Source organism: Leguminivora glycinivorella, chromosome 17 (assembly GCF_023078275.1).
Source record: "Leguminivora glycinivorella isolate SPB_JAAS2020 chromosome 17, LegGlyc_1.1, whole genome shotgun sequence".
In the NCBI taxonomy this organism is placed as follows: domain Eukaryota; kingdom Metazoa; phylum Arthropoda; class Insecta; order Lepidoptera; family Tortricidae; genus Leguminivora; species Leguminivora glycinivorella.
The window spans coordinates 2,481,548-2,495,236 of record NC_062987.1 but is presented as its reverse complement, the minus strand read 5'-3'; the positions used below and the strand labels follow the sequence as shown (position 1 = coordinate 2,495,236).

The following is a 13,689-nucleotide window of genomic DNA, read 5'->3' as shown; positions in this document are numbered from 1 at the left end:
GCCAAAACAGTTGAGTGTACCTAATAATAGTAATAATTCTGATGCTCATACGAAAGTTTCCGAAAAGTGGGAAATGTTCCTGGAAGTGACAGGTAGTGGAAATTTCACAATTTCGGAAAGTGTGCCATCCCTATTCAGTAGACAAACTTCCCGTCCCGTCGGCGAGTTAGCTCGCGACATCTTTATTCTTTAGTCAAACAATAGCCCGGTCACTGTGTCAGCAGCGCAGCGACGCGCGGAGACGCCACCGCGCATTTAGCCGCTATGCCAAGGCCACGATATGATATTATACGATAATGAGATAAAAACGTACAGTTTGCGTAAGCCGAATTATGTTCAAAAACGTTCCGTGACATCGCAATGTTGGAATCGATGAATACGCGCCAATTAAAAACCGCTAATTGTGGTTGGGTGCATGCAGAACAGACAACAAAACGTCATTTTGCTCACGGGAGGACAATTTAATAGTACTGATTGATGATTGACAGTAATAAATTCGAGTAACTGAAGTAACCTAATCATATTTGGAAAGGATTATCACGAGGTCAGTATAAATCCGGAAGAGAGAATACTTTTCCGCTTCAAAGAGAGCATTCACGTACCACGTCAGAACCTAGGTTTCAGATAGCTGGCCGGCCAGATTTAGACATGGCCGAGTGCTCATCGATTTATTTTTTACTAGATCTTTTACGAGTGCATCAAAATACATCAAATGTTAAAAATTTACACAATCTTACTTCTTGAAAACTCTGCTCTCGTCAAAAGAGAGAGCGAGCGAATGATTCTAAATTATAAGATATACTTATGTTCTATGAAGTAGATAGTTACTTATCCTAAGAAAATAAGAAATAAAACAGCGGAAATAAAACCTCCCCCCCCCCGTCTACATCTCCATCATCTCCATCACAACCTCTACCCTTTGATTTTGAATGGGAGTAAATAGAAAATACGCTTGTTTAGTGCATAGTTACATACATATCCTGATTAACGTACCGATAGCACAGTATAATAAAGAGTACTATCTTACAGTATGGCCACTCTCGCTCCCCGCTGAAAGTGCCGCCCACCCCCTCTCGGTTACCTCACAGTTACCGCCTGTCAAAATCGCGAACAGTCGACCTGTCATATTTCACTCATACAAGCATACTCGTAGTACGCGTTCACCTACACGAGCTTAGACTGTGCTAGGAACGCGCCTCTTTTATATATTTGATCGCCGGTGTCCGAGGTGTGCCGATAGGGTTACCTATATAGGCATTGTTATACGTAGGGTTGCAAAAAAACGGTTTTTTTTCTGGCTTGAAAAAAAACATGAAAAAAAACCGTGAAAAAAAACAGTTTTTTTTCTGGAGTATGTTTTTTTTCTAACGTACGAAATCTCAAAATTTGCAAAATAGTTAATACTTTTATACGGTTTTTTAGACTTAATGTTAACTATTAAACGAATTTAATCAAATACTTTAATTTCTGGTCTTATAAAAGTAACATTTACGAAATGTGTAGTTGATAGTTATCACTATTTACTGTTGGCAACACAACCGCCTCTCCACACTACACGCAACATCGGGGATTTCCCAATAAACGTTTGTATACTGAATGTTAATTGAATTAAAATGTACGTTATTGTTATTGAAACACGTTACAACTCACGAAAAACCCTTATTGTTGTATTATTTGTTCATCTGAAAAAAACCATATTTAGAAAAAAAACCATGGTGCTCGGTTTTTTTTCATGTTTTTTTTCACAATTCTGAAAAAAAAACATTTGGTTTTTTTTCTATTTACAACCCTAGTTATACGTCTCTGTATTTGAAGCGCACGGCGTTCAAATTGTACCATCATTGACACAGTTAACCAGCCTGTGTTGCTAAGTTATATTGTGTTTAATGAACATATGTATGTTTGTACTTAAATCGTCTATTGTTCTTGAGGTCAAGCTTTGACCTTGCCTCTTACGTAATGTAGGCCCTTAACTACGCCGGAAAATTAAATATCCTTGATACAGTGATTACTATGGTAATTTCAAGTAGATACAGCATCCTATGACAAAAAACAACAAACTTTTCTAAATGTTACCTGTTGCCCAGTTCCTAAAGTATTGGATCAAATACCATTACTATTTGTATTTTTTTTTCAAACCTGTAATTTATCTTGCATAACTTAGCAAATATACCATTTCGCATTTAGTTCTGAAGTATTAATCTTATCAGATTGCGGTTAGCTTGGTAACGTTGTCGTAAAAAGTGTACAAAATGACGCAGCAGACTGAACTATGAAATGAACTATGAAATGTGTTCACAACAGAACAAGATGTGAGGTAAAGATTAAAACGAGTATTTAGACTTCGATTCAGGCTTTGTTTCAACATTGCTCATCATCATTGATTTTCATAAATCTGGGTGGAGAATAGTCTGTTGTGTTGTAGACTAGCTGCTCAGACTAGCTGCTGAAACGCTCACGAAACGAAACGCTAGTAGATAACTAACTCTATCGCTCTTGCGTATTGGCGCGACAGAGCCAGACTACCTTTCGCGGCGTTTCGTTTTCGTTTCGCGTCGGAGAAATGCCATTCGGCTACGGGGCCAGAGAAGAGATTTTTTGCGATAATTTTCAGACGCATCGTTTTCTACACAAATTTGTGGTAAATCAATGAAATACTTGGAAAATCATGAAAATTTGAGCACACAACATAATGTCCTAAGATAGTAGAGGTCAATTTGAAATCTTAACAACTTTATAGTCATGATGATTGACATTATTTTCTGCTCCTCATGCGCTTGGGCTTATATCTAGGCTGCCCTGCCCAAAATAAATAATTATAATTAATAAAAAATACACTACCGTCGATACAAAACAAGATTATCTTAGCAAGATTTACTTTGCTAGATCGCGTGAACGACCGTGCGGCGGCGTGCATTAATATTGAAAGACTTGTATGAGGACTATGTGTAACTGTAAATTAATATAGGTACTTATCAGTATATACAGGGTGTCCCACGGCGATGCCACATGGAGGGAAAGTACCTTAAATATCGTAGATAGCATATTTTGCTGAAAGAAGACTATTTTATTTTCAAAACTTAGTAAAAGTGCATTAAATTTTTTTTAATTTTTACTATGAGGACTTATACAGGGTGTATTTTGATAGCGGGTCAGTAAGGCCGGTATGAGATCCCGTAGTCCTACATGAAAATAGTCTAAGGGGACTATCCATCAATTTCAAATTGATGAAAAATGGCATTTACAGATTTTGGAAAAAACATACAGGGTGCGAGAAAAAAAAGGGCATTTTTGACAAACTTTTTTTTTGACGCTAATCGATCCCATTCCTATCCAGTATCAAAAGCTTGTATGGGACCAAAAAAAAATGTCTGGCTAGAAAAGTCACAAATCACGAAAAACTTTTCCCATACAATTTACAGTATGAAAATTTTTTTTCCACATGGTATTTTATGATGCCAGTCGATTCCATTCCTATTCAGTATCAATAATTGCTTAGGGGTCAACTCACGACAATGCACCAAAAAAAAATGTTTGTCAAAAATGTCCTTTTTGTCGCACCCTGTATATTTTTTCCAAAATCTGTAAATGCCATTTTTCATCAATTTGAAATTGATGGATGGTCCCCTTAGACTATTTTCATGTAGGACTACGGGATCTCATACCGGCCTTACTGACCCGCTATCAAAATACACCCTGTATAAGTCCTCATAGTAAAAATTAAAAAAATTTTAATGCACTTTTACTAAGTTTTGAAAATAATATAAAGTCTTCTTTCAGCAAAATATGCTATCTACGATATTTAAGGTACTTTCCCTCCATGTGGCATCGCCGTGGGACACCCTGTATATATACAATCGTAATGACATCCTTATTACTTTTATACCTATATTTAATTTTTCATCTTGAAGACCTTGCTTCTGTTAAGTCACAGCACAGCATCGTAAATTGCAACTAATCTATGTACATATGTTATGTCTTAAAATACAATGGGCACCTTTACATAATATATTTATGTTTAGATAATTATAAAATCAATACCTAAGTAGAAAATTATTATGTCGCACTAATATGAAAGAGGAATGGAGAGACATTTTGTTTCGTTATCGCAGCACAAGCGATCGTCACATTGGGAAGGCAGCTACATTAAATAGTCACTATTTTTTACCAACAGATGGCGCCAATGCGTGGCGAGCGCGGAGGCTCGCCGGCTCGCGCTGCCCGCGCCTCTCTGCCCCTACCTCGCCGCCTAATCAGACAGATCGCACGCCATGTGGCGTCTAGCGGGCGAAGTCTGCGCCGTCTTGAAGTCTCTGGGAGGGTCATAGACAATTTTGACGACATTGAAGACGCGAGTGACAGTGATCATGAAGTTAACCAGCCTGCGTAAGTTTTACCTATATAGCTTTTGTTTTATGTTTGTCCTCTTTAAAGGTCATCAATGATGTTAAATTTATGAGCTATGAAGTCTATGAACACAGGTGATTTCAACTATTTCAATCTTCAAATCTCACTCCAAACTTCTCGTCTACTGTACAAAATAGAATTACACACTAGTGACATTACTGACAAAACTATTTCATTTCTGAAAAACCGTGATTCGCGTCTTAAATACTACAGTTACTTATCTGCAGATAACCGCGCGGCGCCCGCGCGATAACATATCTCGTGACCAAATTATGATTGACAAATGAATGTCATGTTATGTGGTACTGGAGCACATAATAAATACGTACTTACGTACAGAAAGGATACGTTCTAAAAAACCGAAGTTTGACAGCACTTCAGTGTGCGTAGCAGAATGCCAAACGCTCACGAAACGCTCACGATAATATCTCTTTCGTAGCTATCTTATCTCTATCGCTTCTCTTCTTGCTATCCCCCCATAGTGGGCCTAAGGGTAGTAAGAAAAAAAACTTAACAAATTAATAAATCTCACGCTGCTCCTCAAAAGTTAAAACGCAGTAAGTCTATATGTATTCCATACATACTTACTACATTTTTCTTTTCATTGACAGGCGAAGATACAAGTTTTTTTAAAAGTAGTGACGAAATCTAATAAAAACTTCAACGCATGCCGCCCATAGTGGTGTTTGTTCGGAACTCTCGATTACAATTTACTAACAATTTGTTACCAGTTATCACATCAATATTTGTACGCCACGATCTGATCAAGACCATTTGACCATGATCTGCTTCTAGTTCTAAACAAGACGCTTTGACCGTGACACTGGACATAAAAAGTAAACATACAGTCCGATATCTTCTGATTACTAGTTCTGTCTTTGTACCACGGTAATCATAAGGCCGATATATTTTTAATCCGTGCCTATTTCTCAATTTGGTATGGTACAGTTCTCAACAAATAATATATTTATTTCTGCGCACCTGCCAAAATTTGGCCACCATACAAACGATGATGGTAATCAGAGTTTACTGTAGAAATAGTAGGCGTTTGCGGAAATCGTCGCTAAAAAGTAAATAAATAAAAAGCCTTTTATTTCCTTTTAAATATAATAACTTTTGTTAATTTAATTTTACTTGGTCTAATTTGTAGGAACCCTTAAGGTGAAGGCCTTTTCCAAAGATGTTGTGCTATTCTCTTCCAATTTGGACCAGCCATTTTTTCAATGTCTTCCTCCCAGCGCTTGTTTGGTTTGCCTCTCCGGCGATTACCGGCTGGGCCTTTCCAGTTTGTGACTATGGCTGTCCATCTGTAGTCTTTCAGATGAGCCACATGTCCAGCTCATCTTCACTTTAGCTTTCTAGCGTGTTATAGAGCATCTAACGCTTTTATCGTTGCTTTTATTTTACTATGTCTTACATTTTGTATCTTTTTTATATTCATGCTTCATTCCATTCCCCTCTGGCAAGTGTTAATTTTATTTTTATTTTTCCCGAAATTTTCCATGTCTGGCAAGCATATGTTAAACTGGGGATGAGGCACGTGTGACACGTGTCCATAGCCTTCTTTTTGAGAGCTGTTGGCATGCTACTTTTCAATATTTCTTTTTAACACCAATATTTGTTCCATGTACTTTTGATTCTTCTGTCAACTTCTAGTTCATTGTTCATGTTGCTCAAACCAATTTGTTTTCCTAAGTATATGTAGTTTTCAACGTAGTCTAATGGTTTGTTGTCTACAATGATGTCTATTTTTTTTAGAGTCCGTCATGGTTTTTGTTTTTATTTTTATATTAATCTCCAGTCTTACTTGTTTGCTTGCATTTTGAAGACCTTCTATCATGAATTGCAGATTTCGGGACGATTCCGCGAGCAGCACCAGGTCGTCTGCGAATCTGAGGTGGATTAAATATTTCCCTTTGATAAATAGACTTTGGTTTTTGCACTTTAAGCTGCGTATGACGTTCTCTAATATGGCAATAAAAATACTCTAAGATTATGTATCCGCTTTCTATGCCTTGAGTTTTTAGTCGTCCATATACTCTCATGAGAGACTGTGTCAAATGCCTTCTGGTACTCGATGAATGCAATGTATAATGGGCGTCGAAGTTCTTTTGTTTCGCAGTTTGTATAAAGTTGGGTAGAAATCTGTTGTTATTGTTATGATTTCTTGCATTTGGTTCCATTTGATACCTTTAGAGTCCATCGATCCAAGTTCTTTTTGCAGTTCTTTGTATCCTTTTTTTAGGCTGCCTTTTTGATTTAACGGCCCAGCCACGACATTGGTCTAAGCGCGGCAGCGGTGAGCGGCGGCCATACATTGGAGCGAGACACAGCGATGGGACTTTTCATTCGCACGTATGGCTGCCGCTCACCGCTGCCGCGCTTAGACCAATGTCGTGGCTGAGCCGTAAGTGTTGTTCAAGTACTGTAGACCTATGATTCTGGTAGACCAATTTAATATATTTGTATGTTAGCTTATAAAAAGCTTTAAGTTCATTTTTAATTGCCCTGGTTTTGTTTGCAGTTTTTTGAAGCTCTTGTTTCTGTTTCATCAAGATCCTTGTGCGGTCTGACAAGATGTTGACATGACAATATGAATTTGCAATCTTTTTATAAACCAAAAGGCCTAATATACAGATGGACTGCAACTGAACGATCTTATCTATTTATGTACCTATAGACTATCTTTCATTCTAGGCATTCTTTTTCAAATCTCTGTTTTATCATCATCCTCCTTGCGTTATCCCGGCATTCGCCACGTGACGGCTTATGGGCGCCTGGAATCCGCTTTGACAACTAATTGTCTCTGTTTTATATCTTTTACAATCAATTTTTCTTTCGTACTTCGCTAATAGTAATAAAACTTCGTAATCTTTCGTCATTTCACACTGACAAGTTCCTCATATTACAGATTGACGTTATCACAGCAATTTGGGTCCTTATGCACGATCAATCACTTCTTATTGCAAGAATGTTATCATTTCGGTGGGTTCGTAGGTAACTTCGCGAAAGATAACACATTGAGGTTATGTTGAGACGCAAAATACTGAGTTGTTTCGGACAGTGAAAGTTATTCATTTTGCAACAAATAACCACATCATATGCAATTTAAATGTTTGTCACGATTTACCTACTAGTCTTGTCCTACATTCGCATAATGGACCCTAAATGTCTCCTGTAGGGAATAGTCTGTCTGCCCATTAAACGTGTAATCTCTTTCCTCTGAATGACGCGGCCAATCCTTGGCGAAAAACGATTCTATAACTAAAGAGTAGATAAGTATCCACATCCAGAAATGCTGCAAACTCGTGGTTCTATTGTATTGGTTGTCTTAGGGCCGATTTAGACGGTACGAGAACTCGCATACGAGTTTTATTACATTGCGGTATTTGATGGCTGTGCAAAATTGTATGTAACCTCAACAGCCCACAATGTAACTAAAATCGCATGCGAGTTCGCACGCCGTCTAAATCAGCACTTATTCTCTTGAGTATCTCGGAAGCGTTATCAGGTCGGCATTCGGAAAGCAGATTGTGATTCAGTTGTAGACGTAATACTTCTACTTACCACGTTACTCGTAAAAATTAATACATTGTTTTGACTTAAAACCGAAATAAATTACACATATGAAAGAAAAAGTGACCAAGTCCTCTGGTGCCTGAGGCTGGAATCGAACCAGCGTACTTTTTCTTTCATATGTGTAATTTATTTCGGTTTTAATTTATATACATAGTAGTGTGACTACTTTAAGACAGCACAAGTTGAAATATTTTCAATAGATTATAATTTAACTTGTGTTTATTAGAATTGTTTTGACTGTCAGAACAAGGTACGAGATTTTTTAAGAATAGTAACGAAATGTTACCCGTTTTTACTCTTATTTAAAATGTGTTTGCAGAGTCGCGTGCGGCGGTAACGCCGGCAACCTGCCCCCCGCAGACCACGACGACGACCTCACAAGCCTGAGCTGGCTGCAAGACAGGAATCTGCTGAGGGGTAACTAACTTATTACTTTACAAGGGCGCTAGCGGTTTTGAGCTTATACATGTAATGTAATCTAAAGAATTATCCCATAGTATGTCTATGCGAGATGATTTTTTTCGGCACAGGGTACTTAGCCGAATGGCACAAACGCTCACGAAACGACATGCTCGTAGATATCTATCTCTATCGCTCGTGCGTATTGGCGCGACAGAGCCAGACTACCTTTCGCGGCGTTTCGTTTTCGTTTCACGTCGCAGAAATGCCATTCGGCTACGGCACCAGACCCTAATCTGTTAGTCTTTGTTTGTAATATGTATAACGGCTAGCTCCCGTCTTCCAAGTCACGGTGTCGTTAAAAAGCAACTATAGTGATAGCATTATTAAGATTGAAATTAATGTTACAGCTAATTAGCCGGGTCCACACAGCGAGGCAATTTCCTCGCTCGGCATACGTGCTGCGTAAATGTGCCTCGGCCGAGGCAGTGCGTGAGATATTCTTGGCCGAGCAAATTGTCTCGACTGAGGCACGTCTACATTGGACAATTGCCGCGTGAGCACATTGCCTCGCGACGTGCCTCACTCTGTGTGGACCCGGCTGTTGGGGCACACTAATAGGCTAATTCGCAAAACAACAGCAATGCGGCTGGCAAATTCACAGGGCACTTTTTTTGGAGATGAGAAAAGATAAAATAAAGTTTATTTTATTCTAGGTATAAATCTAACCAAAGGCGACGTCGAAGACATAAAATCAAGTCAAATGATTGGAAGCCAGGTCATAATAAAAGTAAGTTAAAACGACTAGTATGCAGTACACTATTCACTATTATCTGGCAGAAACTTTTTACGCAACGCTTTTGATTCGTATAATAGTTCTTGGCAGAAGTCACATTTGGCAGAAACACCTTACGCAGAATATGCTTTGACATAAATCATTTCGCAGATTTTTGTAATACCGAATCGTCTGTTGTCATAATGTTGATGCGCATAATAGTCTTCTAGTCGAACAATACTTTTGCAGATAATATTTGTGCATGATATTTAGGCGGCATAAACATGCAATTTGCTATTTGATAGAGAGTTGGATGTGTTGGGGATGCAAGATACCTAAGGGCCCATTTAGACGGTACGAGAACTCGCATACGAGTTTTATTACATTGCGGTATTTGATGGCTGTGCAAAATTGTATGTAAACCTCAACAGCCCACAATGTAACTAAAATCGCATGCGAGTTCGCACGCCGTCTAAATCAGGCCTAACACTCCTCCTCGCTTCGCTCGTCGTCGTACCTAACGGTGGCTCTGGGGCAGTTTTTCTTTTTTGATAGCGTGTAATAATTCTGCTAATTTTTATATTATGCTATAAGATTATTATGGTACATACAATTATGCTAAATCAAAGTCGACCAAAGTAATGTTCTGTAAAACAATATTCTGGCAAACGTGTCTTATGCGTGGTAGTAATAATGCCAACTAAGTTTTCTGCAAAATTACCATTCGACTGAAAGTGTTTCTGCGAAACATGTTATGCGAAGTGTTTTTCGGACTAAAATTATTCTGCCAGATGAGGGAACCCATGCAATAGATCCCAACATAAATATAATGCTGTTTAATGTATACGTAAGTCCGTCCGATAGTCATGCATGATAGAATAAAAGCCTGAATCTACGTGTTATCTTGTCTAAAATCTGTTTCTTCAAATCTGCCTTCGGGTGTTATTACAGTAGAATGTCTTTTCAAAAGGGTTTATTTTGTATGCAATCCTTAGAGGAATGAGGGCCTACATACATGGTGCGCGTACTCGCATATGATTTTAGTTCATTGCGGACTGCTGAGGTCAGAAACATTTTAGCACACCAATCAAATGCCGCAATTTACTGAAATTTAATATTGTCTTCGGTTACCGCGATAGTTCCTCATGAAATAAAACTATGGAAACGGATTAAATCGCGTACTTATAATGAATTTTCAATTCATCCCGACGTTTCGGACACTTTACAGCATTCGTGGTCAACGGGTGACTGAGGTAAAATTACAGTGTGCAAAAACTACCCACATACAATAAATATTAATGAACCATGACCATAAATAATACAGATTTTTAAGGCAGGTTCATATATTGTTAATAAAGCCAGTTATATAATATTCAAAAAACACTTGAAAGTGAAACTTGTGCATGATCTCCATAATATGAATACTAATATCTCCATAATATGCACTTGTTCTCTCTCCATAATATGAATAGGCTCTTTTTGAAAAGGCATTCCTTATTTCATGTTGAACAAACAATTGAATTTGTACAAGTGTAGGCAATACGTAACGTCGGAGGTTTGAATAAAAAGATTCGTGCTTGCTGGATTACGAGGCAAGGACGGTTCTGACGTCATTGGACGTTACGGTTACTAGGTTTATACAATACAGTACAAAATTAAATATTCTTTTCATCACACTCGTATAATAAATGTTCTATTGCACGCAGGCGGATCGGGAGTAGAAATAGAATAATCGTTCTCCCATGGGAGTTATAAAATTTCTTGTACCGCGTTTAAAACTAGTTTTACATTGCGAGTGTGATGAAAAACATTGTGTGTAAAAACTTAGGGTGAAAGAATATTGCAAACTCGAGTCTTCAAATCGTCCTGGCAAGCCGTCGTGGTTTAACTTACTCTCGTTGTGACATTTAACTTCCGCTCTACGTTGCACAATGTAGGTACTATTATTACTGCTCATCATTTCGTCAATATAAAAAAATAACATGACTTAAAAATTAAGCACATATATTCTGGTATTTATGGTAAATAACAGGTGATCTTGTCGCTAAAGAGAGTTCTTTTTCAGATAACCTAATGTTTTTAGGGTTAGATTGCACTTTTATTCTTTAGTATGCGATACATATATACCAACCCGCCTAGACACAGAAGAAAAGAGCCTAGTGTAGGCGGTCTTACAAGTGGAAGTCTCTTTTTAACCGACTTCAAAAAAAGGAGGAGGTTCTCAATTCGACTGAATTTTTTTTTGGTATGTATGTTACTCGATATCTCCGAGAATCGTGGACCGATTTTCAAAATTTTTTTTTTGATCGAACGGGTATAACCTCGAGATGGTTCCATTGGCACCAAGTCGGGTTCTGATGATGGGATCTTGGAGAAATCGAGGGAACTCTTCAAATGTTATAGACGTCTGATGGTAATAATTTTATGTGGCTGAGCTGATGATGGAAGGTCAACTCCTCAATGGTTAGGAGTTCAAGGATAATTCTTTCACTACTGTACATATATTCGGACTGATACATATAACGTTTGCGGAATGAAATCTGGACAAAATTCAATGTCTTATAAAATTAATATAACATAGTTTATTTTTGATATCTTTCGTGATTTTAATTATGTATTGAATATCGATAAATAAAAGAGTTAGTTTTCGCCAATGTGAAGCTTCTAACAGAACTTGTGATACTTTATGTCCATCGGTGTCGACAAAACCAATGTTAGCATTTTTTAAGGTCCAAATTTATCTTCCATGTGATAACTTTTTAAAGAAGCTTCGTATGCTCGACATTTTTTACATTCTTGTCCGTAGGATCATTAGTGTTCTCAAAATAATAGTTTTCTAGTCATGAAATTCCATTTACTCGACATATTATTTGTCATTCATAAACCCAGAAATGCAAAAACAGCTGTTTTTTTACATTTTTTGACTTAACGGCGTAGCAGCATTTTCAAAGTTTTTTATTTTATTTTTGAAGACTATAGGTCTAACTTTTTTTGAATGTGTATCGATACTCATGTCTTCAAGATAATTTTTATCACTTTCGCTGCCCCATTCGAATGCTGTCTCGAGCTCTCTGTAAGATTTTGTGCCTTAGGGGGCCGACATTTTTTTTAATCAAATCTCTCCCAGAAAACTTGCCAATGCTGTAATATTTTCTTGAACCACGCTTTGTTGCGGTAGTTTTTGTAAAGAAAAAGGACGCAAAAATATTATAAATTGACTGTTAGCTTCTAACCCTTCCTACAAAACTTTCCTCGGGCTTTTGCATTCGGTCACAGAAAATTGGTATGTAGAAATTACAAACAGTTTCGCTAGGTTCGCGTAATGTCCCTTCCAACCTTTAAACGCAAATTTAGCATACTTTTATTAAACTACCAAGTTGCCACTGAGAATATAGTTACATAAAATGGTGTATGTGCTTGTGCTACATACTTTAAACGTTTTTTTTTTTGCTCATTTTATTATTGCCTAGTTAAAAACATGATAAGTTTTCTCTCATACAAAAATTTAAATTTATTTTTCTCTCCTTCATTGCTTTTTTTTTCTGCTTTTCGATTTCATGTAAATTACGAAAATTGCCTATTAATTATGTAAAAGTACGTATTTCAGCATCAATACTGTTCGTGTTAAATACATACCTACACCGCATAGTTGTTAATGAGGTTCAGAAAAGGGGACGGACTGAAAATCAGCGTTGCGCCGTCAATTTGTAACAAAATGGCTGCGCAGCATAATATGCTGAGCCCGTTCCTTTTGACATGCATGCTAGTTGTCTATTTTATTTTTTAATATTTTTGTGTAAATGTTCAATTTTTATTTGTGTGTCAATAAATGTTTTCTTATTCTTATTCTTCTTAGGTCGTCCTTCTCGATTGACCATCATTTCGAGAAAAGGAATCCAATACTCATGAAACTTACCAGTTTAAATGACAGATATGTAAACTTTAATCTGGCATTTATACATTATTTTAGTTTATTTATTTACTTACTCTGTACGATATCAAAACTTTGTCCAGATTTCATTCCGCATACGTTAATATCAATAGGAACCACTAAAAATCAACAAATAAATAAACTTTTTAACAAAAAATAAAACCGCCTTCAAAAATAAGCGCGTTACAAAACACCTAGAAACTAAAAAGCAAAAAATAATAAACCTTTGAATTCAGATTTCTTATCGTATTGCAATAATCTAAACATCCAAATTATAAACAAATCAATTATTTTTGGAGTCGGGGCCAGCCTGGGTATGGTTGGGTGGGAGCAAACAGGCAATAGCAAGGCGACGAACAGGTCTGGTACCGACTACAAAAATAATTGATTTGTTTATAACAAATCAATTATTTGGATGTTTAGATTATTGCAATACGATAAGAAATCTGAATTCAAAGGTTTATTATTTTTTGCTTTTTAGTTTCTCCGTGTTTTGTAACGCGCTTATTTTTTCTACTTGTCATATTAGATAGCGATCGCCACTCGTAATTTGTAACTTGTAGCTTCATGGTGTAACCGATGCATTAATTTTTTAATT

General features: G+C 37.1%; 1 protein-coding gene across 2 annotated transcripts in view; it reads left to right on the top strand.

Annotated features, from left to right (window-relative positions):
• Positions 1–13,689, top strand: part of LOC125235422 (forkhead box protein L1-like) — a 34,168-nt gene that overhangs the window by 15,313 nt on the left and 5,166 nt on the right. For both annotated transcript variants that reach the window (XM_048141979.1, XM_048141980.1), the window contains exons 2-4: positions 4,175–4,386; positions 8,306–8,403; positions 9,102–9,175. In XM_048141979.1, the coding sequence (XP_047997936.1) occupies positions 4,175–4,386; positions 8,306–8,403; positions 9,102–9,175 (384 nt within the window). The remainder of the gene's footprint in view (positions 1–4,174; positions 4,387–8,305; positions 8,404–9,101; positions 9,176–13,689) is intronic.